Genomic DNA, 25,936 nt, shown 5'->3' with positions numbered 1-25,936 from the left:
TATTCTCCCTTTTTACTTTTGTGTTTATTTTCTTTCTAAAATTAATGTAAGGGAATTAAGCCTGGGCAATTCTGTCTCAAAATGGCTCCTAGGCAGGTGATCATGGCACTCATCCATAACAGTGTCTTTCAGAGAGAAAGTAGAGGGTAACCTGGGAGCCTTGGTTAAGCACTCCGCAGTGAACTTTAAGCAGTGCTTATAGTTAGACACTGCTTACTGGTCTATGTCAGTAGTTCTGAACTGAAACCTGTTTGTAGGAAATTATTGGAGAAAGATAAGTTTAGATTCTCTAACATGGAGGGGCTTCCCTGGTGGCTCAGATGGTAAAGAATCCGCCTGCAGTGCAGGAGACCAGTTCTATCCTTCCGTCAGGAAGATCATCTGGAGAAGGTAATGGCCACCCACTTCATTGTTGCCTGGAGAATTCCATGGACAGAGGAGCCTGGCAGGCTACAGTCCCTGGGGTCACAAAGGGTCGAACATGACTAACACTTGTGCCTAACATTTTCTAACATGGAGGAAGGCAGGGGATAGGCATTGAATAAATATGTAACAGAAACATATTTGCCTTTGTAAAATGGTTAAAATTTCTTTGTAGTTTGATATCTTTGTAGCTATCTGGAGATTTAAAAAAAATTTTTTTTATGAAATATGTGCTGGGGAAACAGTGGTAAGTAAAACACATTGAACTTCATCTTTGTTAATGTAGAGCATAGTTGGAGGGAAAGACAAAAACTAATTTCATGTACATAAAAATGTACATAATAAATGCTAAGAAGAAAAAGTGAGAGCATTATGAGTGAGCTATAGTAATAGGACCTAAACTAACATGCTTCTGAGAAGAGTGAGAAAGGGGAGATGTGTCAGGAAAAGCATCTCTAGAAACTAATGTTTTCATAGATGCTTGAAAGGTGAGTCAAGAGTGAATTAGGCCAAGAGCTGAGTGGTGAGAATTGCATGCAATGGGCATATCAAGTTGAAACTATTCTCAAGTAGGAGGAAGATGGTACATTTATGGAATGAAAAGATCATTGTGACTGGAGGGTAGTGAATGAGGGAGAAAACAGTAGGTGAAGTTCAAGAGTAAGGCAGGGGCCAGATCATAAGGGGCTTTGTAAACACTATTAAGATTTTATACTTAATCCTAAATACAGTGAGAAACCTCTGAAAAATTATATGTAACACAGGGACATGGTGACATTTACTAAGCTCAGACTGAAAATTTTTATGGCTGTTTAAAATTTTCTGGCTGTTTAAAAATGATCTTCCAGAGCCTTACATTTGGTTGTGTGGTCCTTTCAAAAGTTATTAGTTACTTTCACAAGGAAATGCCACTTTCCAAGAAACCTGAATCATCACAATTGGAAAGGAAAACTTCCTGGTTAGAGCAGGTATACCACTGCCCCTAATTCTTGGAAAATGAGTGGCTTTGCCAGTTTCACTGTTAGATTTGGGTCTATTTATCTACCCCCGTGGTTCTCACACTTTACTGTGCATGGTAACAAACCTGGAGGCTTCTTAAATGCAGACTACTAGGCCTGATCCCCAGATTTTGATTTAGGTCTGAGTTGGGACGTGAGAATTTGTGTTTCTAGCAAGTTCCAAGGTACTTCTGGTCTGAGGTCCAGAGAACCATGGTCCTAGAGAACCACAGATAGTCATCTTGCAGAACTCTTCAGGACCACTGGGATATATGTCTAAGGCATTTTATTGGATATGAAGAATTTCTGTTAATAGTTGGTGTAGTTCACTTCTCTTAACCACACCCTCCTAGTGACTACCAAAAAAAAAAAACCTATGTAATGCTGTTTTCAAAGGGAATATTATGTAAAAATGCAACTGAATAAAGTTTATAAAGTCAGTTGACTTACTTGAAGTCTGGATCAGGGCCAGGACTAAAGAGAGAAGCACGTGAGGCAACTAAGTCAGGGGAAAGACATCCTGAAGAAACCGAAGAGAGGGAAGTGGAGCTGTTCTGGCTGGAGTAAAGGGAATGGTGGGTGTGAGTTCAAAGCGCCAATTATTTGCACCTTCTCTAAAGAGGGGCCTTAGAGAAACCTTCAGGCAAGTTGACGGAGAAGGCGATGGCACCCCACTCCAGTACTCTTGCCTGGAAAATCCCATGGACAGAGGAGCCTGGTAGGCTGCGGTCCATGGGGTTGCGAAGAGTTGGACACGACTGAGCAACTTCCCTTTCACTTTTCACTTTCATGCATTGGAGAAGGAAATGGCAACCCACTCCAGTGTTCTTGCCTGGAGAATCCCAGGGATGGGGGAGCCTGGTGGGCTGCCGTCTATGGGGTCGCACAGAGTCAGACACGACTGAAATGACTTAGCAGCAGCAGCAGCAGGCAAGTTGGAATGCTATTTACAAACCCTTGCTCTAATTCTTTGAACAGAACGACTCTAACTGCCTCAAAGAGATTGAGGGCATCAGTCCTTCTATTTGCATTTGATTTTTAAAATTTGTGATTACTGTATTATAGAGTTATTCAAGGGAATATGAAGGATATAAAGGTGTATGAGATCTAGAGAAGACCTGACCTGGAGGAGCCCAAGAGTATTTGGGGATTGATAAGACATATCTAGGGCTTCCCAGGTGGCACTAGTGGTAAAAAGCCTGTCTGCCAAGGCAAGAGATGTAAGAGATGCGGGTTCCATCCCTGGGATGGCAAGATCCTCTGCAGGAGGGCATGGCAGTCCACTCCAGAGTTCTTGCCTGGAGAATCCCATGGGCAGAGGAGCCTGGTGGGCTACAGTCCACAGCGTTGCTAAGAGTCAGACACAACTGGAGCAACTTAGCAAGACATGTATAAAACATAGAGATAATTTGAATCAGTGTCTGAGTGAGAGGTAAAGGCAGTGATTATGGAAATGAGAAGTTACCTAGAGTAGCTATGGAAAGGGAGCTTCATGCCAAGGTTGGACTTAAGCTGGATTCTTAGTAGCTAGGAATATGAGATGTCACATTCAATGATGGACATGATCTTTTAGTGTCTTTTTTTTCCCCTTTATTCCATTTTCATTTATTTCCTTTCTATTCATGAGGCCAAATAAAAGTAGATTTATTTTAAAATGAAAGTTTTCTGAAAACTAGAATGTGAGGTAAGAAGTAGTAGACCAAGGGGACTTAATGATCCAATTATATTTTCCTAGCTTTCAGTTCATAATTCATTCTCTTAAACATATATTGATTAAATACCTCTGTTCCCAGTACAATACTTTATATACTATATAGCATATTCAAAAGCAGAGACATTATTTTGCCGACTAAGGTCCGTCTAGTCAAGGCTATGGTTTTTCCTGTGGTCATGTATCGATGTGAGAGTTGGACTGAGAAGAAGGCTGAGCGCCGAAGAATTGCTGCTTTTGAACTGTGGTGTTGGAGAAGACTCTTGAGAGTCCCTTGGACTGCAAGGAGATCCAGCCAGTCCATTCTGAAGGAGATCAGCCCTGGGATTTCTTTGGAGGGAATGATGCTAAAGCTGAAACTCCAGGACTTTGGCCACCTCATGCGAAGAGTTGACTCATTGGAGAAGACTCTGATGCTGGGAGGGATTGGGGGCAGGAGGAGAAGGGGACAACAGAGGATGAGATGGCTGGATGGCATCACGGACTCGATGGGCATGAGTCTGAGTGAACTCTGGGAGTTGGTGGTGGACAGGGAGGCCTGGCGTGCTGCAATTCATGGGGTCGCAAAGAGTTGGACACGACTGAGCGACTGAACTGAACTGATACATAGAAAAAATAGGTGTAAACTCATGGAGCTTACAAATTAAAAGAGAATAAAATATCTATCATATAAGTACTCAAATAATTATTAAAATATATTTGTGATAAGTGCAAAGAAGGGAAAAGAGAGGATATTCCAGATTGTATTTTTCTTAATTTTGATTCTTCTTAATTAAGATAATTGATCTATTGATGAGTCTTGGATTTTGCTTACAGAGATACTTTTTCAGGTTTAATAGGGAATATCAATATTTTTAATAAGGAATATTACCAGAGAGAAGAATCCTTAACACCTTTACTAAGATGTATACTTGCTCCACCAAGATAGTGATCTTTATAGTCAGAAGGATGTGGATTTAAATCATGGCATGACAATTCTAAATCTGTTTCCTTTTCTGTGAAATGAATTGGCATAATGTATATCTAGTGTTTGGCATCGGAGAAGGCAATGGCACCCCACTCCGGTACTCTTGCCTGGAAAATCCCATGGACAGAGGAGCCTGGTGAGTGGCTGTCTATGGGGTTGCACAGAGTCGGGCATGACTGAAGCGACTTAGAAGCAGCAGCAGCAGCAGCAGTGTTTGGCATAGCCTTGGCATACAGTAGAGGATTAATGAAAGATAGCCATGGTTACTGTTGTTATTAATTGTAGCAGTATTTTTTTCCCCCAGCAGGCATTGACAGGGAAATCTAACAGTACCGGAAGGGAGGGAGTCCCATTATGTGAGACAGAAAGTGAAGCCCAGGAAGCTGTAGAAGATGAACCTCACGTTCTGCTCATCTGAATGGATCCAGTTTGTGACTCCTCTTCCCCCTCATTCGCATGGAAAATCCCAATTATGTGAGCATGGTTTTGCTTTTGGAACAGGTGCTGATATCTGCTTCAGACAACGTGTGACTCAGATCAATTTGAGAAACAACAAGTGGGAAGTCTCCAGGGAAACGGGCTCCTCTGAGCAGTTTGATATCATTGTCCTCACGATGCCCGCTCCTCAGATTCTGCAGCTTCAAGGTGACATCGCTAACTGTGAGTCTCACCCCGTGCTGTTTACCTCAGAGACGGGGCTTTCTCTGATCTGAGTGAATTCAGCTTAAGTGTCTTAGCAAAGGGTAGATATGGGTTCTACTGATTTGCATGTTCTAAAAACAGATACTACGGCCTGGTTCATGATACTAGTCTAGGTCAAACTGCAATCCAGATTTTTTTTAAAAAAAATTAAGAATTGAGTATTCCTCTTTTTGTTCTTGCCTTTAAGAAGTCAATATTTTTGAGCGAGATGTAGTAGTCTGACCCAAAAGAAGAACAGTTTCTTTGTGGCCATTCTGGAAAAAAAGATTTTTATGATGTAAACATTCATTACGGGACAAACATGGTAAACTTTAACGTGACTTGTTCCTGAGTGTGAGTCTCAGGTTCTTCCGTGACTAAAATTTGTTGGGACTCACCCTTTACCTGACTGCTCCCACCTCTTTTCATAAAAAACAGCTTTGAGACTAATTCACGTACTATACAACCCATCCACCTGAAGTGTGTATTTCAGTGGTATCTATTTCAGATATCCAATGACATGAAACCATTCCCACAGTCAGTAGCTCTCACTTCCATCCCTCCATCTTCCATCCCTGCCCCCAGCTCTAAGCAGCCAACACGCTAGTTTCTGTCTCTACGGACTCCCTGCTATCTGGATTCTCAGGCTCTTCTGTAGCTCTGCTTTGCGCCTACCTGTGCCAGGTCTACCTGCTTATTCCCCTGACCTTCATCGTGTTTTGAGTGAATCTGACACATCAAAGTCATTGATTTCTGGATGATACTTCACGTTGCCTTGAATTCCATGAGCTGGAACAAAATAGAACCTGGTGATGGTGACAAGACTTCAAGGATGTGACATGCCTATACCTTTTGACTTTGTTGCGTGACTGAAGGTGACATTGGGTTTGATTGAGAAATGGCCTTTTGTCACCATTAGAAAAAAACCCGGCAATAAGTATGGTTTCTAGATCTTAGATTTAGAACTGTAATAGAGCTTGTTCTCTGAGTAAGAATGGAGCTGGATATTTCATCTTGAAAGCAGTTTGAGTATCAACTCTACCATGCAGCAACAGTATATAGCTTCTTTTCCAGTACAGTGTCAGATAGGAACATAAAAAGGATTGGAATATTTATTAGATGGCTATAGGCAAGCTAGAAAATGAATGTCAAAGATCTCTTTCATGCGTCTATATCTAGTGTGCTGCCAAAGTCACTTTAAAGTAGGATAATTTATTATCATGGATTCTGTAAAAATTGAATTGATTTTGAGACCATGTTAAATAACATACTGTAACTTTTAACTAAAACATGGTTATTGGTCAATGTATTCAGTTGTATTATAAATTGCATATTCCAGTTTTTAAAGCTACATAGCTTTGTATGTGATGAGAGACCCTTCAGTGTTGCATTTAAAAATATTTCTCAATATTTGTATTAAATGACATACAAAATATCACAGCATGACATAGACTGAGTCTTAAGATGTTCAAGGGCCTGCTAATCAATAATTTTATTTAGATCATCTATAGTCTTAATTTTTGAGTGGCTGAACTGTGTTGGGCTGAGAGAGATAACTTAATTCTACTATTACTGTATTGCTGGTTTCCTGGGGTTTCGGGAGGTGAATTTTGCTTTATGAATTTTTGATACTATATTATTTGACTCATAATATGTCTCCATTAAAATTATACCCTTTAACTTAAATTCTTTCTTTAGTGTCATTTTTATTTTATTTTGCTTTCACATCAACCTTGACTGATAAATAAGATGTTTGTTCTTTTAATTTGTCTGGTACATCCTTTTTACTTTAGCCTTTTGGCGACTTCACTTTCACTTTCACTTTGGCTGCATCAGGTCAAAAAAAAAAAAAAAGAAAAAGAAATAGCCTTTTGGAGATATTTTAGAAGTACTTTTTTATTTGTTTATTTTTGAGTCCAGTAATTTCATAAAGATATATCTTATTGTTAATAGCTTTGTATCAGTTTTTCACAGATTGTGTTATTCGTTTTTTATTTGAAGATTCAGCTTTTCCTTTATTTTCAGTTCAGTTTCCTTTTAATACTTAAATGATGACTTATCTTTGTTCCATTTATTCCAATCCCAGAGTATCTTAAAAAATTCAGTACACAAATATCTGCCGTTTGTCTCAACTCAGTTTCAATTTTGGTCTTTCTGTTATTTTTTACTTTCTATTTCTAGCCTTCCTCTATGTCATCCATGTTGCTTCCAAATGTATTCCTTTTGCTCCCTTCCTTGAGATATTGTTTCAGAGAGGTCATAGATTTCTTCACTGTTTTTAGGTCATTCATTGCCTGGGTATTTGTTGAACTAATCTGCTTCCTAGGAAAATATTTTCTAATATGTCTTTTCCTCAGCTTATTTGTTAGTGTCTATTATGTTCTATCAGAGATTGTCTTCCTTTCCTCTGCATAGGTTCCTGCTTAATAATTATTCATCTTTAAATAGGGCCATTTCTGTCAATTTGTGAAACAAAGTGTTGTCACAGAAGACCAGACATTTCAGTTAAAGTATGTTCCACAAATTTTGTAAATATCTGTGAACTATTAAATGCTAGTGATCATTTTATTTACTAACGTGGGAAGATTTTTAAATATTTTTAAGTTAAAAAGGATAAAAAGATGCATCGCTTTTACTTGTGTCTACTGAAAATAGTTTAATAGCATTGTTACTGCTTTGAGATGATTTTCATTTTGTTTATTATAATTTTTTGAACAGTCATAACTGAAAATAAAGGTAGTTTATTCTTACTATAAAAATGTAATGTTTATACCATTTTAAAAGTGTATCTTGCTGAAAAGGAAATAGATCTTTTTTTCCTTTTCTTTTTTAGTGGTAGGATACATAGGCTCTTTAGGGGTTTTCTAGATGGCTCAGTGGTAAGGATCTGGCTGCCAATGTAGGAGATGCCAGAGACTCGAGTTCAGTCATTGGGTTGGAAAGAACCCCTGGAGGAGGAAATGGCCACTCACTGCAGTATTCTTACTTTAAATACCCCATGGACAGAGGAACCTGGTGGGCTACAGTCTATGGGGTCCCACAATCTCTGGGGCCCCAAAGATTTGGATGAGATAAGAGAGAACATATAGGGCTCTTTGTGATGAAAAAGATTAAGAATGATTGACTTAGTACTTTTGACTGAGGGCAAGGATCTTTGGGGTGTTGTTCCAGCTCAGTTCAGAATTGGCCTTCATGCAAATAATTCTGTGTTTACTTCATTATGAAATAACCCACTCTAGCAGTAAAGGTTAAAAACAGAATGTCCTAACATGACCCTTGAATACCTATGAGTCTAAAACAAAGGGATTAAAAACATGTGATTCTCTTTATGTTATAAATCTCAATAAGGACCTCAGTATGAGAAATTACTGTCATCCCTCTGTTTTTGGAGAGTGTTGCTCTTTAAACAGTGTTGCTTGCTTGTTCAGTCAAGTCAGATCCATCTGTCAGTTGTGTCTGACTCTTTATGACTCCATGGACTGCAGCAAGGCAAGCCTCCACGTCCATCACCAACTCCGGGAATTTACTCAAGCTCAGGTCCATTGAGTTGGTGATGCTAGCCAACCATCTCATCCTCTGTCATCCCTTTCTCCTCCCGCCTTCAGAGTCTTTTCCAATGAGTCAACTTTTCACATGAGGTGGCCAAAGTACTGGAGTTTCAGCTTTAGCATCATTCCTTCCAAAGAACACCCAGGACTCATCTCCTTCAGAATGGACTGGTTGAATCTCCTTGCAGTCCAAGGGACTCTCAAGACTCTTCTACAGCACCACGGTTCAAAAGCATCAATTCTTCGGTGCTCAGCTTTCTTCACAGTCCAACTCTCACATCCATACATGACCATTGGAAAAACCATAGCCTTGACTAGACGGACCTTTGTTGGCAAAGTAATGTCTCTATTTTGAATATGTTATCTAGGTTGGTCATAACTTTTCTTCTAAGGAGTAAGCGTCTTTTAATTTCATGGCTGCAGTCACCATCTGCAGTGATTTTGGAGCCCAAAAAAATAAAGTCTGACACTGTTTCCACTGTTTTCCCATCTATTTCCCATGAGGTGATGGGACCAGATGCCATGATCTTCATTTTCTGAATGTTGAGCTTTAAGCCAACTTTTTCACTCTCCTCTTTCACTTTCATTAAGAGGCTTTTTAGCTCCTCTTCACTTTCTGCCATAAGGGTGGAGTCATCTGCATATCTGAGGTTATTGATATTTCTCCCGGCAATCTTGATTCCAGCTTGTGCTTCTTCCAGCTCAGCGTTTCTCATGATGTACTCTGCATAGAAGTTAAATAAGCAGGGTGACAATACAGCCTTGACATACTCCTTTTCCTATTTGGAACCAATCTGTTGTTCCATGTCCACTTCTAACTGTTGCTTCCTGACCTGCATATAGGTTTCTCAAGAGGCAGGTCAGGTGGTCTGATATTCCCATCTCTTTTAGAATTTTCCACAGTTGATTGTGATCCACACAGTCAAAGGCTTTGGCATAGTCAATAAAGCAGAAATAGATGTTTTTCTGGAACTTTCTTGCTTTTTCAATGATCCAGCAGATGTTGGCAATTTGATCTCTGATTCCTCTGCCTTCTCTAAAACCAGCTTGAACATCTGAAAGTTCACGGTTCACGTATAGCTGAAGCCTGGCTTAGAGAATTTTGAGCATTACTTTACTAGCGTGTGAGATGAGTGCAATTGTGTGGTAGTTTGAGCATTCTTTGGCATTGCCTTTCTTTGGGATTGGAATGAAAACTGACCTTTTCCAGTGCTGTGGCCAGTGCTGAGTTTTCCAAATTTGCTGGCATATTGAGTGCAGCACTTTCACAGCATCATCTTTCAGGATTTGAAATAGCTCCACTGGAATTCTATCATCTCCACTAACTTTGTTCATAGTGATGCTTTCTAAGGCCCACTTGACTTCACATTCCAGGATGTCTGGCTCTAGGTGAGTGATCACACCATCGTGATTATCTGGGTCGTGAAGATCTTTTTTGTACAGTTCTTGTGTGTATTCTTGCCACCTCTTCTTAATATCTTCTGCTTCTGTTAGGTCTATACCATTTCTGTCCTTTATCAAGCCCATCTTTGCATGAAATGTTCCCTTGGTATCTCTAATTTCTTGAAGAGATCTCTAGTCTTTCCCATTCTGTTGTTTTCCTCTATTTCTTTGCATTGATTGCTGAGGAAGGCTTTCTCATCTCTTCTTGCTATTCTTTGGAACTCTGCATTCAGATGCTTATATCTTTCCTTTTCTCCTTTGCTTTTCACTTCTCTTCTTTTCACAGCTATTTGTAAGGGCTCCCTAGAGAGCCCTTTTAATTTTTTGCATTTTTTTTCCACGGGGATGGTCTTGATTCCTGTCTCCTGTACCATGTCACGAACCTCCATCCATAGCTCCTCAGGCATCTATCTGTCAGATCTAGTCCCTTAAATCTATTTCTCACTTCCACTGATTCGGTTCAGTTCAGTTCAGTCACTCAGTCATGTCCAACTCTTTGCGACCCCATGAATCGCAGCACGCCAGGCCTCCCTGTCCATCACCAACTCCTGGAGTTCACTCAAACTCACATCCATTGAGTCCGTGATGCCATCCAGCCATCTCATCCTCTGTCGTCGCCTTCTCCTCCTGCCCCCAATCCCTCCCAGCATCAGAGTCTTTTCCAATGAGTCAACTCTTTGCATGAGATGGCCAAAGTACTGGAGTTTCAGCTTTAGCATCATTCCTTCCAGAGAACACCCAGGACTCCTCTCCTTTAGAACGGACTGGTTGGATCTCCTTGCAGTCCAAGGAGAAGACAAGAGTCTTCTCCAACACCACCTTCAAAAGCATCAGTTCTTCAGCACTCAGCTTTCTTCACAGTCCAACTCTTACATCCAGATATGACTACTGGAAAAACCATAGCCTTGACTAGACGGACCTTTGTTGGCAAAGTAATGTCTCTGCTTTTGAATATGCTATCTAGGTTGGTCATAACTTTTTTCCCAAGGAGTAAGCGTCTTTTAATTTCATGGCTGCAATCACAATCTGCAGTGATTTTGAAGCCCCCCAAAATAAAGTCTGATTCAGTTCAGTTCAGTTCAGTCACTCAGTCATGTCCGACTCTTTGTGACCCCATGAATCGCAGCACACCAGGCCTCCCTGTCTATCACCAACTCCTGGAGTTCACTCAAACTCACGTCCATCAAGTTGGTGATGTCATCCAGCCATCTCATCCTCTGTCATCCCCTTTTCCTCCTGCCCTCAATCCCTCCCAGCATCAGTCTTTTCTAATGAGTCAACTCTTCGCATGAGGTGACCAAAGTACCGGAGCTTCAGCTTTAGCATCATTCCCTCAAAAGAACATCCAGGGCTGATCTCCTTCAGAATGGACTGGTTGGTTCTCTTTGCAGTCCAAGGAACTCTCAGGAGTCTTCTCCAACCCACAGTTCAAAAGCATCAATTCTTCAGTGCTCAGCTTTCTTCACCGTCCAACTCTCACATCCATACATGACCACTGGAAAAACCGTAGCCTTGACTAGACCTTTGTTGGCAATGTTTAGTCATCTTCAATTTTTATGAAAGATCTCCATTTACAAAGCTATCTATTGCCATCTAGTGGCCACCATATATATTGCAGTTTCCCTCCAAATTGTTTAACTCAAGAGAACTGGGGGTTTCCCTGATGGCTCAGAGGGTAAAGAATCTGCCAGCAATGCAGAAGACACAAGTTCCATCCCTGGGTCGAAAACTATGAGTAAGACTGAAATATAGGCTATATATAAAATTACCTGTAATATATTTCACAAAACTCCATTCACACAAGGAAATACATTTAGGCCCATGATAATCAACTGCTGCTAAGTCACTTCAGTCGTGTCTGACTCTGTGCGACCCCATAGACATCAGCCCACCAGGCTCCCCCGTCCCTGGGATTCTCCAGGCAAGAACACTGGAGTGGGTTGCCATTTCCTTCTCCAATCATGAAAGTGAAAAGGGAAAGTGAAGTTGCTCAGTCGTGTCTGACTCTTAGCGACCCCATGGACTGCAGCCTACCAGGCTCTTCTGTCCATGGGATTTTCCAGGCAAGAGTACTGGTGGAGTGGGATACCATTGCCTTCTCCATGATAATTAACTAATTTACCCAAAAGTTTATAGCAATTAGTGACAGACCTAGGGCTGTGCTACAGGTCTCACATTCATGCAGTCTACCAGCAGCCATGTGTCTGGATTCCTTTGTTCTTTTCTTCTCATTCTCTCTGTCCCTCTTTCTCAATCATGTCTACTTGTAGAATCAGTATAGAACCATCTCTAACCTGAAAGACTTCCCTTTGGATTGCAGCATGGTCTGGATTTTCCCTTATCTATTTCTCCCTTTCCCTATATTCCTTTTTACAGGAAAAACAGAGCTAGTGTTTTTGGCAGTTAATTATTACATTCTCCCAGTTGGGAGAATAAGGAGGCATTATGCACGATATAGTGAAGGTCTTTTGATTCATGATTTGCCATCTGGTTGTGGAATGGCAACCCACTCCAGTATTCTTGCCTGGAGAATTCCATGGACAGAGGGGCCTGGCGGGCTACAGTCCATGGAGTCCCATAGAGTCAGACACAACTGAGGGACTAACACTTTCACTTTCACTTTATAACTGTGCTACTCTCTCTGTATTAATATTATGGAGATTAACTCACTTGATCCTCACAAGGATTCTAAAGACTGTTCTTTCCATTTCTGGTGGTGATGGTGAGACGTGAGCCTTAGTAGTACACTTTCAGGGCCCATGCGCATAACCGCTTTTAGACACAGTGTCTCAGACCTTGCTATTACTCATTGTTTCCTGTGCTTGTGAGTTCCCACAGTGTCCCGCTCATTCTTGTTCACCATGTTTTCCAAACTTTCCTTAATGAACACTGTGAGTTAAAAAAAAAAAAAAAAAAAAAAACTTAAGGGGCTGACAAAGGTCTGTATAGGCAAAGTGTGGTTTTTACAGCAGTTGTTTATGGCCGTGAGAGTTGGACCATAAAGAAGGCTGAGTGCCAAAGAACTGATGCTTTTGAATTGTGGTGCTAGAGAAAACTCTTGAGAGTCCCTTGGACGGCAAGGAGATCAAAGCAGTTAATCCTAAATGAAATCAACCCTGAATATTCATTAGAAGGAATGATGCCAAAGCTGAAGGCCTGATACTTTAGTCACCTAATGCAAAGAGGCAACTCACTGAAAAAAGGTCCTGATGCTGGGAGAGATCGAAGGCAAAAAGAGAATTGGGTGGCAGAATATGAGACAGTTAGATAGCATCATTGACTCAATGGACTGGAGTCAGAGCAAATTCCAGGAGCTAGTGAGGGACAGAGGAGCCTGATGTGCTCTGGGGGAGGCTGATGTCCATGGGGTCTCAGAGTTGGACACGACTTAGCGACTGAACAACAACAAGGGGCACCTCTGAGAAGATTTTGATTCTTACTCTTTGGATCGAGCCCAGGAATCTGTATCTTTAACAGGTACCCTTATGGGAGATTTTTCCTCCCAGTTAGTCCTGTTTGGCCCAGTCTGCCCTATCATAGTACTTATCAGACTTTATTGTGATCCTTATTTTTTCAGTAAGTGTCTTCCCCACTAAGCCATAAAATTCAGAGAAAACGGCTCCTATAGGCCACTCCATCCCCACCCAGCATCAAATACCATTTTGCATACAGACCCACCATGTGCTGTGTTCAGTCATGTTTGACTCTTTGAGACCCCACAGACTGTAGCCCACCAGCCTCCTCTATCCATGGGATTTTCTAGGTAAGAATACTAGAGTGGATTGCCTTTTTCTCCTGCAGGGGATCTTCCTGACCCAGCGATCAAACTCACGTCTCCTGCATCTCCATGTAGACCCACACATCATAGTTATTGTCCAGTCAATATCTGCCAAGTGAATGTCTCTTTTATTTCCAACTTGATTATAAGCTCCTAGAAGTCAGTGAATCTGAGTCTACCGGTCCTGGCTTGAGCCCTGGTTAATGATACTAGGATAGAATGTCAATAGACCATGGAATTTTAGGATTAGGAGGAACTTTGAGGCTAATTGCTTCTTTCACCCTCATGAGCAATTTAAGACATCATCAGTCCTGTATAAGTTCATATAATGTAGGGGCTGGACAGGAGAAAGTATGGTCAAGAAAAAAGGAGACACCTTTCAAATATCATTGTCTTGATTTCATGTTTCCTAAACATTTAAAGTGTAGAAGGAAATGGCAACCCACTCCAGTATTCTTGCCCGGAGAATCCCATGGACGGAGGAGCCTGGTGGGCTACAGTCCACGGGGTCGCAAAGAGTCGGACACGACTGAGCGACTTTACTCACTCACTCACTCACTCACACATTTAAAGGGGGCTTCCCTAGTGGCTCAGGTGTAAAGAATCCGCCCACAATGCAGGAGATGTTCAATCCCTGGGTCAGGAAGATCCCCTAGAGGAAGGTACAGTAACCCACTCCAATATTGTTACCTAGAGAATCTCATGGACAGAGAAGCCTGGAGGGCTCCAGTCCATGGGCTTGCAGAGTCAGACACATCTGAAGTGACTGAGCACGCACACTTCAATAGAGCTCTTCATTGGTTGTAATGGAACATCTGAAATACACATCCTGACTTTCATGCCATAGTTGTTTCATTCTCTTGCTAGAAAAGTGGCAGAGGCAGTGGAAAAGAGTGAGATAAACCTGTAAAAATAAAGCAGACGGGATGTGCTAAGTGATTTTGAGGAATGCTGCTGCTGCTAAGTCACTTCAGTCGTGTCCGACTCTGTGCAACCCCATAGACGGCAGCCCACCAGGCTCCCCCGTCCCTGGGACTCTCCAGGCAAGAACACTGGAGTGGGTTGCCATTTCCCTCTCCAGTGCATGAAAGTGAAAAGTGAAAGTGAAGTCACCCAGTCGTGTCCGACTCTTAGGGACCCCATGGACTGCAGCCTACCAGGCTCCTCCGTCCATGGGATTTTCCAGGCAAGAGCACTGGAGTGGGTTGCCATTGCCTTCTCCATTTTGAGGAATGAGGAACATGAAAAGTTTCTTTTCTCTGCACCAGACTTCCCCCTCTACGGGGCTCCTTAGGTTTTCTCCCACATGCTTAGATGAGAGGAATGAGTATTTTTAAGGGCCTCAATGAATATGTGTCCTTTATAGTTTGGTCCTTAAAACAGAGTGATAAATTTTTCTTATGAAAAGAAAGGAAAGAAGGGAGGAAGGAAAAGAGAATGGAAGGATGGAAAAAAGAAAGAGAGAGAGAGAGACATAGAGAGACCTAGGGAGAGAAGAGACGGACTGGGTGAGAGCAGAAGTGAGGGGCTGTGTTGAGTTGAGCACGTGGTCACAGATCTGGAAAGAGGCAAGGGGAGTCATCGAGCTAGCCTCCTTTGGGGGTCCTGGTTTCCTCTGGGGTCTTGGACACCTGTGCTTTGTTCACAGGGCTCCCGTTGCCCAGCACAATTCAATACATCCTCTGTGTTCTTTCACCTTCAGGATCCAGCTCAGCCTCTGTCCTTCAGAGCTTCCAGGGGGAAGCTGGAATGAAATGAAATCCGTTTCACAGAAAGTGTGCTTCACAGAAAGTGTTCTGTGCCTCACAGAAAGTGTTCTGGTCACTTGGTGTTTACTTATTTAGCATTGGCTACTCTGTGGAGGGAGTTAAGAGACAGAGCCAGAATTTGTAACCCAGCGCTGCCTCTTAATGTCTGGGTGATCTGGGGCAAGTTGCTTAACTTCTCTGAACTTTGGTTTCCATCTTTATAAAATGAGGATAAGTAACATTATCTAGCCACATAGGATTTAGTGAAGATTACATGAGATAGCCTGAGTAGAGGACTTAGAAGTATGCTGAGCACATATTAAGAACTTGTTAGTATTGATATTAATACTGCCAGTAACTTTTTAGTGTTTACGATTTCTTTACCCTTAATGAAAAGTTCTGAGATGTCTGTTTAAAGGGTTGTATGCTTAGTGTTGGGGTTTAAACAATGGTGACTATTTTACTTTCAGGGTTTTACAAATAGAACACATCACAGACATATTCACTATTGTGAAAGAACATGACAATTGCCTTGAAAACTCTACATTAATTAACTTTTGATTAATGAGTTGATCACTTTTGTAAGAGGAATAAGTCATTATCAGAGCTTTTTCACAAGTCAGCAGCGACATTTTTATGAAAGCCACCTTATTCAGAGGGAGGTACAATCTCACTCCTCTGCTACATCTCTCTACCTCACACCCCAAACCTGTACCAGAGTCAATGAATAAACACCTTGTCATAACATCTGCACCCACCCATGTGACCTCCATGTACACTGTTCATAGAATCACCCCTACCTCTGAGGAAGCACCATGATGGGAATATTTCTTAAGTGTCTGCATGTTCCTGACATTTTTTCTAAATGCTAACTCTCGTAAATTTAGAAGATGCAAAGCCCACTGGCCAGGTGTTCTCATTAGGCTGTGTGTGAGAACAAAAATTACAGATGAGCTTTACCTCTGACAAGTGTCAAGTTCTGTTTTAAGGGACACCAATAGGAAAGCATTTTTATAAGGTGGTGTGATCTGAGCTCTTGGTTATAAATAAGCAAATGATGGTGGTACAAATCATCTCTGTAGACAAGTCAGATTCATTATTATCACTTAAATGTGTGCCTACAAAAAGGCAGCCAGAAATCTCCTAGTAAGGATTTTAGATATCAATAAAAAAGCATATTGGAAACACAATCAGAAACATTAATTTGCCCTTCTGCAAAACAATGGTGTATTTGTATCCAGAATATCCTGTGATCATCTTGAGTTAGAATTTGCGACACTAGGGAGCAAAGGATCCTTCATTCCTTCATTTCTCTAAATATGCAAATTATCTGCTTAGACCATCTTTCTATCCACCTGATAGCAAACCCAACCTCAGTCATCATTAGAGCTGCTTCCCTTCCCTTTGGGATCCCACAGGAATCCCAGGCTTCTATAATGCCGGAAAACAGAGGAGGCATGGGACCTAAGTCCATAAGGTTGTCATTGTTACTGCCCCATCATCTCTGCTGTGTGGGACTGGGCCAGCCATGGTCCTCTGACATGCATTAGATGTGATGCCTTGTGTGAACTCAAGGATGCCTTTCAAGGGATAACACTGTGCTGACACTGAGCTTTCCACTGTTCTACATGCTGAGAGATACACTTCATAGGCATTGTGCAGGAAGATCCCAGCCGGGCCGGGCACACAGTGAGAGCTAGGTCTCCACCTGGACAGGAATCCCCCCAAACCCCTGTCCCTTAAGCATTTTATCTCCCACCTCCCCCTCCTATTTTCAGGAATCTGCCAACTTAATCCAATTTAAGACTCTGCAAAAGAAAGACACTTTAATTTTGGCTGTGTGTATGTGTGTGGCTATCCCAACCTTTAGAAACACAACATTGAGTGTCTCTTTCCTAGATTGGAAGGTGGAGAAAAGGGAGTTCATTTTTCCTAAATAACATATTTTGGAGAGTTCTTTAATTTCTAGTTGCTGTATTATAGCAAAAATGTGGTAAAGCTACAGGTCTCAAGAAGCCAAACTAGAATAACCAAAGGATCACATGCATATATGAATATAATCCAAGAGAAATGAAAAATTATTTATCTGGAAATATAATACTCCACACTTGCACAGTGGATATTTACAATAGTAATGAAGATGCATGTATACATGTACATATATATTCAATTATAAATTAGGAGAACCTGAAACTGTTATTAAAATTCTAGAATACAGCCACGAAAGGAAGAGCAGAGACCTTTAAGCCTTAAGGTACATAGTTTTACACTAAGGAGACGCCACTTGACTTCAATGTACAGAAGGTTTCAGTACAATAAAATATTAGTTATTTAACGACATCTAAAAAATGCTTTCCAGGTGGAGCTAGTGGTAAAGAACCCACTCGCCAAGGCAGATGTAGGAGACTAGAGTTGATCCTTGGGTTGGGACAATCCCCTGGAGAAGGAAATGGCAGCCCACTCCAGTATTCTTGCCTGGAGACTCCCATGGACAGAGGAGCCTGGAAGGCTACAGTCCGTGGGATTGCAAAGAGTTAAACATGACCGAAGTGACTGGGCACACACGCACGTACCATACAGTATAAAAAATGCTTACTTGGCTTACATTTTAAAAGTCAGAACACTTGTTCATCTCAAGTGTAATCATTTAAAAGTTTCAGTAAATTCACAGATGGTAGGTTTTTAATGAACTATTTAAAATCCTGGTGTTAGATTTTTTACTTTCTAAAGCTGTGCTGGTAAATAACCACCTTCTCAGTAGTTGCCTACGTACCACCGCTCCTCTCCTCTCACACTTGTACTCTAGCAAGCAAAGCAGAGCTCCTCAGGCTGTCCCCTCACTCTGTTCCTTTCCAGTCTCTGATTTCAGATATTCTACCACCAATTTGCACCTTAGTGCTTATATCTAAGGTACATAAAATTGTTCAGAATCTTTCTTTGATATTATGTACTTCTTAAATTTGAATTTTATTTTATAATTGATATATTTTATTGGTGAAAGTTTTGAAAGTAAGAAGAAAATAAAACCAGTCATAATTCCAGCCACAAAGTTATTAACCCATCTAGCTGAGAGTTTCTAATCTAACATGAAAAGTCTATTTCTTTTGATAAGAGAATTCAACCCTTTTACAGTTAATGAAATAACAATTATATTGTATTTATCCTTAACATTGATGTCTATTTTTTATTTTACTTTTTTCCCCACTTTTTCCCTTTTTATTATTAGCCAACTCTATCAAGTATTCTATTTTTTTAATTTTTTTTATTTTTTATTTTACTTTTGATCTATAGTGCTTTGTCATTCCATTATTGGTTATCTTCTTACCTCTTCCAAACACACTTAAATTTAAACATATTTCGTCTCCCTCCTATTCCCCTGCACTTCACTCCACAAATATTTTTTGAACGTTTGCTATATTACATTTTGTTGGGTAAGTTAAAAAAATTAAGCAGTCCTGCTTCTCCTCTCCCCCAAATAATTTTTCATCACTTTAAATTACAAAGCTGATTAGTAATCTTATAAAAATGAAACAACCCAAAGTTGAACTAATAATTCATTTCCTGTTCTGTCTTCCTTTTCTACTCCCTGGAGGTATGATAATTAACGTTAACAGTTTAGTGAGTGCCCTTCTACACCTTGCTCCAGGTATATGGGTATCTTCTAAATATATTGTCTTGAAATCTGCATTTTAAATTAACATTCCTTTTAAATAAATACATCTGATTTATTTCTGTTTAACAGTTGCGTGATTTTCTGTAGTTTGGGAGTACTAGAATTTTGATTGTCACCTCTTATTGCTTATTGATAGCATTCATCTGGTTTCCAATTTTTTCCTTTTTATTCCCATTTATTGCTAAACTGGGTGATAAAGGATCAACATTGGAATTTTGACATCTGTATGTTTTAATACATATTGCTATATTACTTTCCCAAAATTTTGTAATGGTTCTCATTCTAAGTGTTTGAGAATGCCTGTACACTCATTAGCACTGAATATTTTAAATTTTTTATTAATCTTTTAAGATTTCTGCCAAAATGATAAATGAAAACAGGAACTTTATTCTTGCCTTAATTTGTATTTCCCTTGACTTAAAGTAAGATTGAGCCTCACAGCCTAAGTTTATTGGTCACTTAGATTTCCTCTTTTGTAAATGTCCTCATCATCTATTATGCTTTCTTTTCTAGTGGGCTATTCTTTTAGGAGCATTTCATATATGAGACATTAAAGTATATCATAGGGAAGAGATATTACAAATATTTTCTAGATTATTATTTACATTTTGCTTTTGTTTGTCATTTTTCTTAATAATTTGTTAAGATTTTTATTTAGTTAAGTATGTCTGTCTTTTCTTTCATAGATGTTCCATTTTCTGACTTGCTCAGAACTATTTTTCTCACTATTAAAAATGTTATAAATTATATTTTAATAATTTTAATTCTTATGCTTTACATTTTAATCTTTGTCGGTGACATGTGTTTTATAAGACATGAGAAACAAATCTAGTTTTGTGGGCATTTCCCCCCACAGCACCATTTATTTAGTATGGGTTTTTTACTCTCACTAAATCAAAATTCCACATTTATCACATGTTCAGTTCCATACATGCTTGCATCTGCTTCTGGATGCCTATTCTGTTCCACTTATTTATTCCTTTGCCACTACCATCACTATTTTCTTTATAGTCACTTTGTGGTTATAACTCATTTTTAAGGAGTCTGAACTATATGGGTGCAAAAATGGGGAAGTTTTATTTTTCCCTGGAACTGCCCTCACATTTTCCTACTTGAACTCCATGTCTTTCTAGAGGTTGAGTGCCTTAATGACATCTTGGTCATGTGCTCCAACTTTCTAGTCACTTTTGTCTGTTAAATATTTGGTTTTTAAGACTCAGCTGTGCTTATTTTTGAACTTCAGTCTCGATTCAGAATCATTCTTTCTATCCCTAGTGCCAAGAAGGCCTGTCTGTGGTACCAGGGGCTTGTGGGGTCTATTTTATATCAATACACATACCCTTTCAGTTTCTTTTTTAATATCTATGCCTTCCTCCCTTTAGACTCTGTATTCTCCGGGAAACATCGATTGCTCCCTTGACTGACTGGCAGCTTGGTGGTGGTAAGAAGATGGTCTAGGTTTCCCTGTACTTCATTCCTGTTGTCTGATGGTTGGTGATGGGTCCACACAGACAGTGTGTGATATGTTTTCTTGGTCCACTGGGCAGATTTCAACTTCACGCTGAACATTTCTGGGGCTGTTAACAGCCCCCTTCTCTAACCCAGAAACAGCAATGTCTCTCCCAGGCAGTCCCATCAGCAAAGTTTTGCCCTAGCCCCTGCAAGTTCTTCAGTTCAGGAAGTATCTAGTTAGAAAACAAGGTCCTGGCTACCCCTTTGGGGAGTTTCCTACCCAGAGTTTGTTTCTGAATTATTCTCTTGGGGCCTCTTGGAAGGGGAATTACCCCCTCCCTGCAGGATCTGGGAAAAAAGCTTCTCTCCAGGAAGGTGACATTCTTCATAAAGCTGAGCTTACATATCCCCTTGAGTCTTCTTCCTGTACTGACTGGGCAGTGGGGCTCGAAGCAGTACGTCCTGTTCTTATTGATAATTTCTCAGACCCCTCTGAGAGCAGTTGGCCAGGTCCATCTCCAGGGGCTTTTTTAATTGCTTTTTATCCCCAATTTTATAGAGAGCCAGGGTAAAGGGGCAAAAATACTATTGCAGTTTTAATGCCTGAAAGGCAAGAAATTCCTTACTGTGTTTTTATTGTTGTTGTTTAGTCGCTAAGTTGTGTCCGACTCTTTCTGACCGCATGGGCTGTAGCCTGCTAGGCTCTCTGTCCATGGGATTTTTCAGGCAAGAATACTAGAGTGGGTAGCCATTTCCTTCTCCAAGGGATGTTCCTGACCTGGGGATCAAACCCATGTCTCCCACATTGGCAGGCGGATTCTTTTTTTTTTTTAATTTATTTTATTTTATTTTACTTTACAATTCTGTATTGGTTTTGCCATACATTGACACTGAGCCACCTGGCAAGCCCTTATGTGTGTTGTTTTTTTTAATACACCCCAATTTAATGATAACTATGCATATGGGCTTCCCCAGTGGCTCAGAGACCCGGGTTTGATCCCTGGGTCAGGGAGATGCCTTGGAGAAGGGAATGGCAACCCACTCCAGTATTCTTGATGAGAGAATTCCACAGACAGAGGAGCCTAGCAGGCTACTGTCTGTGGGATTGCAAAGAGTCGGACACAACTGAGTGACTAACACTTTCACTTTCACGTGTATGTGCATGCTAAGCCACCTTAGTCATGTCTGACTCTGTGATCCTGTGAACTGTAGCCCACCGGGCTCCTCTGTCCATGGGATTCTCCAGGCAAGAATGCTGGAGTGGGTTGCTGTGTCCTCCTGCAAGGGAACTTCCCAACCTAGGGATCAAATCCACATCTTTTATGTCTCCTGCATTGGCAGGTGGGTTCTTTAACATAGCACCACCTGGGAAGCCCCAGTAATAACCATGAACCCATCAAAAAAGCTTACTTATTGACTTCCTTTTGTCCCACTTTAGCCCCCTTCTCATCCTTCAAGTTCAGTTCAAAACTGCTTCTACAATAATGTCTTCCTAACCCTGAAGAATTAGAGAAGGAAATGGCTACTCACTCCAGTGTTCTTGCCTGGAGAATCCCAGGGGTGGGGGAGCTTGGTGGGCTGACATCTATGGGGTCGCACAGAGTTGGACACGACTGAAGTGACTTAGCAGCAGCAGCAGCAACCCCGAAGACCAGGCTATTCTCCCATTACATGTTATCCTCATGTGCCTCATATTTGAACACTATCACAATTGTAGTTAATTAATGGCTTGGTCCATTGTGCAATGTGTGTCTTTCCTGGTAGATTGTGGGAATATAAAGTTATAAAGATGGGAACTGGCTCTGACTCACCTGCTCCCTGTGAGTGCCTCATGCATGTAGGCCCTCAGTCTCTATTTACTGTGCAGGAGAATGACACAGTCCGAAGTGTATCGCAAAGCACAGGCAGAAGGACAGGAGGAGAATGCTTTGAAGAAAAAACTGGTCTTAGCAAAAAGTTGAAAGTATAAGCACTTGTTTTATATGTTAGGACCTGAAAAAATAGATTGGCTTAGTGTGAGCAAGGGCTTTGCAGTGGGGAATTTGGGGAGATAAAGCTGGAAATGTGGATTTAGGGTAGAATGCAGTGAGTCTTGGATATGAACATCTGATGAACAAACTACAGAGGTCTTAGTTCATCAAAAAATATAGAATCTACCTTTTAAAGAGGCTTCCCACAACCTAGATGTCCATCAGCAGACGAATGGATAAGAAAGCTGTGGTACATATACACAATGGAGTATTACTCAGCCATTAAAAAGAATACATTTGAAACAGTTCTAATGAGGTGGATGAAATTGGAGCCTATTATACAGAGTGAAGTAAGACAGAAAGAAAAACACCAATACAGTATACTAACGCATATATATGGAATTTAGAAAGATGGTAACGATAACCGTGTATGCGAGACAGCAAAAGAGACACAGATGTATAGAACAGTCTCTTGGACTCTGTGGGAGAGGGCGAGGGTGGGATGATTTGGGAGAATGGCATTGAAACATGTATAATATCATATGTGAAACGAATCGCCAGACCAGGTTCGATGCATGATACAGGATGCTCAGGGCTGATGCACTGGGATGACCTGGAGGAATGGTGTGTAGAGGGAGGTGGTAGGGGGGTTCAGGATGGGGAACACATGTATACCCGTGGCAGATTCATGTTGATGTATGGCAAAACCAATACAATATTGTAAAGTAATTAGCCTCCAATTAAACTAAATAAATTTATATTAAAAAAATAATAAAATAGAGAGTCAAAGCAGTAAAAAAAGAGGCTTCCCAGGTGGCACTAGTGGTAAAGAAACTGCCTGCCAATGCAGGAGATGCAAGAGATGTGTGTTGATCCCTAGGCCAGGATGGTTCCGTGGTGTAGGGAATGGCAACCCACTCCAGCCTTCTTGCCTGGAAAATTCCACGGGCAGAGAAGCCTGGTGGACTACACCCCATGGGGTAGCAAAGAGTCAGGCATGACTGAGCACACAGCACACACACACCTTTTAAAACCTGCCTAGATACATTGAGATGGGAAACAACTTTATCTAATTGGATTAAGAGGAATAAAACACTTGAAGACTTGGGAACATTGTTCAAAAGGCTTCTAATCTTAACATATGCACTCTCTCCTTAAACAGATGTTTAGAACTTTGGTAATAGTTCTTAAATAGATGCTTGCTGCTAAGCTGCTAAGTCACTTCAGTCGTGTCCGACCCTGTGTGACCCTAGAGACGGCAGCCCACCAAGCTCCCCCCATCCCTGGGATTCTCTAGGCAAGAACACTGGAGTGGGTTGCCATTTCCTTTTTCAGTGCATGACAGTGAAAAATGAAAGTAAAGTCGCTCAGTCTTGTCCAACTCTTAGCGACCCCATGGACTGCAGCCTACCAGGCTCCTCCGTCCATGGGATTTTCCAGGCAAGAGTACTGGAGTGGGTTGCCATTGCCTTCTCCGTAAATAGATGCTTAGTACTACAAAAATGCATAATCTCAGAACTTATTATGTATCATGAAATGTAATAATACAACTCATAATGAACACCTTCAGCCTCCTTCCTGGAACTTCTAGAATTTCCCATCATCCTTGTTGGAAAAATGAGAACCAATTCTTTTTACTAAAAGAAGTTTAAATTCTTCATTTTTCCTTGACATTTTGCTGAAAAGATTTTGATTAGAAGCACAGGAAATAAAAGTCCTTTATTCATCGAACAATATGCTTCATTGCTTTCTCCAGCAGATCATCTCCATAGGAGGGGAAATAACTCAGTTTCTGAAGTTCTTCAGATATTACCTGTTTTGTTAGGCATTTCCTGTAAGCTTATGAACTGATATCTCAGTTTTAGGAGAAAAAAAAAACAATTATTACTATTGAATTCCTTTTATTTATTATATCTTGATCTTCACCTTTTATATCTGTCTCATCTAGTTGTCTTTATTATTATTTATAAAATAGTAAATAATGAGAATTGATTTCACTTAGTCTTCCATTTTCTCTCTAAATGCCTGATAGGCAACCCAAGTTAATTTCTCCCTCTCTGTCACCCTTCCAAAACTCAGGAGTCAGTGGAAGTGGCAGAGACTTTTACCCATCTTGGAGTTTCAAGTGATCTGACTCTAACTGTTGTTGCTGTTCAGTCACTAAGTTGTGTCTGACTCTTGTGACCCCATGGACTGTAGTCTCCCAGGCTCCTCTGACCGTGGGATTTTCCAGGCAAGAATACTGAAGTGGATTGCCATTTCCTTCTCCAGACTCTGATATTACTTGTGCTTATTACTACTCCATGTCCTGGGAGGACAGAGGAAGTTAATATCCAATGTAGAATGTTGCTCTTGCTCTTTTTTAATCTTAATGTTTTAGATTCCCTGCTTTAAAATTAATAGTTGTTTGTGGTAATATGTTCTTATTTGTGTTTAGCACAAATATCCCTCTAGGGAACAAATTATTTGTGATGAAAGAAAAAGGTCAGAGGATTAACTAGATGATGATGAGAACCAACATCAAACAGCATTTTGTGATTTTATTTATTATTAAGCATTTTTGGCTATATGTTTTACTGTTTATAATTACCTATGAGAAATATTTTATCCCCATTTTATAGAAGGGAAAAGTGAGACTCAGAAAAATTAAATTAATTTGTCTAAGGTCACATAGCTGTTGGGTAACAAATCTGAAATCCAGATTTTCTCTAGGTTCTAATAACAACTGGGATAATATACCCTTGACCTCTTTACCGGGCACTTATGTATGTGATCTCCCCATGCTTGATGTAAATGCACCTATAATGTAAATATTTGGACTCTTTTTTTCTTGTATATATGCTGTCAATAAATGTATGCTGCTGCTGCTGCTGCTAAGTTGCTTCAGTCGTGTCCAACTCTTAGCAACCCCATGGACTGCAACCCACCAGGCTCCTCCATCCATGGGATTTTCCAGGCAAGAGTACTGGAGTGGGGTGCCATTGCCTTCTCCGAATAAATGTATGGGATATGAATAAATGTATGGGGTATGAATCTAGACCACAAGTTTGCTACTCTAAAGGAAGAAAAGATCCCTTCTTAATGATGTCTTACTCTGTACTTCCTTCTAAACTTAGAACTCTATTTTTCAATCAGGGTTCTTCAATAACAGAAATGCTTTAAAAAGGAATGTCAAAACTAGAAATGGGGTGAGATGAAAGAGTTGAGAGCTATATTTTATTGAATCGCGTCATTATCACCAACTGAGTCACCAACTGAGTAGAATTAAACTTTTCCCCATCTGAGCTGGCAAAGACATTTTAAAGACAGAAGAAATTTGAGAACTAGGATTCTTAGCTTTCTGATAGAAAAAATCTGAAGATTCAAATAAAGTGTGCTAAACACAAATAAGAATGTATCGCCACAATCAACTACTAATTTTAAAGCAGGGAATTTAAAACATTAAGATTAAAAAAAGAGCAAGAGAGAGATTAAAAAAAAAAGTACCAACATTCCACATTGGATAAGCTTTTGCTCAAATTTGTTTTTATTTTCCACCGATGTA

General features: G+C 40.5%; 1 protein-coding gene across 1 annotated transcript in view; it reads left to right on the top strand.

The window, feature by feature from the left end:
* RNLS (renalase, FAD dependent amine oxidase) overlaps positions 1–25,936 on the top strand; it is a 287,722-nt gene that overhangs the window by 7,362 nt on the left and 254,424 nt on the right. Inside the window, exon 4 of the mRNA XM_040254709.1 lies at positions 4,601–4,759. Within this exon, the coding sequence (XP_040110643.1) occupies positions 4,601–4,759 (159 nt within the window). The remainder of the gene's footprint in view (positions 1–4,600; positions 4,760–25,936) is intronic.

Source organism: Oryx dammah, unplaced genomic scaffold, assembly GCF_014754425.2.
Source record: "Oryx dammah isolate SB20612 unplaced genomic scaffold, SCBI_Odam_1.1 HiC_scaffold_14, whole genome shotgun sequence".
In the NCBI taxonomy this organism is placed as follows: domain Eukaryota; kingdom Metazoa; phylum Chordata; class Mammalia; order Artiodactyla; family Bovidae; genus Oryx; species Oryx dammah.
This window is presented reverse-complemented; position numbering and strand designations above follow the sequence as displayed.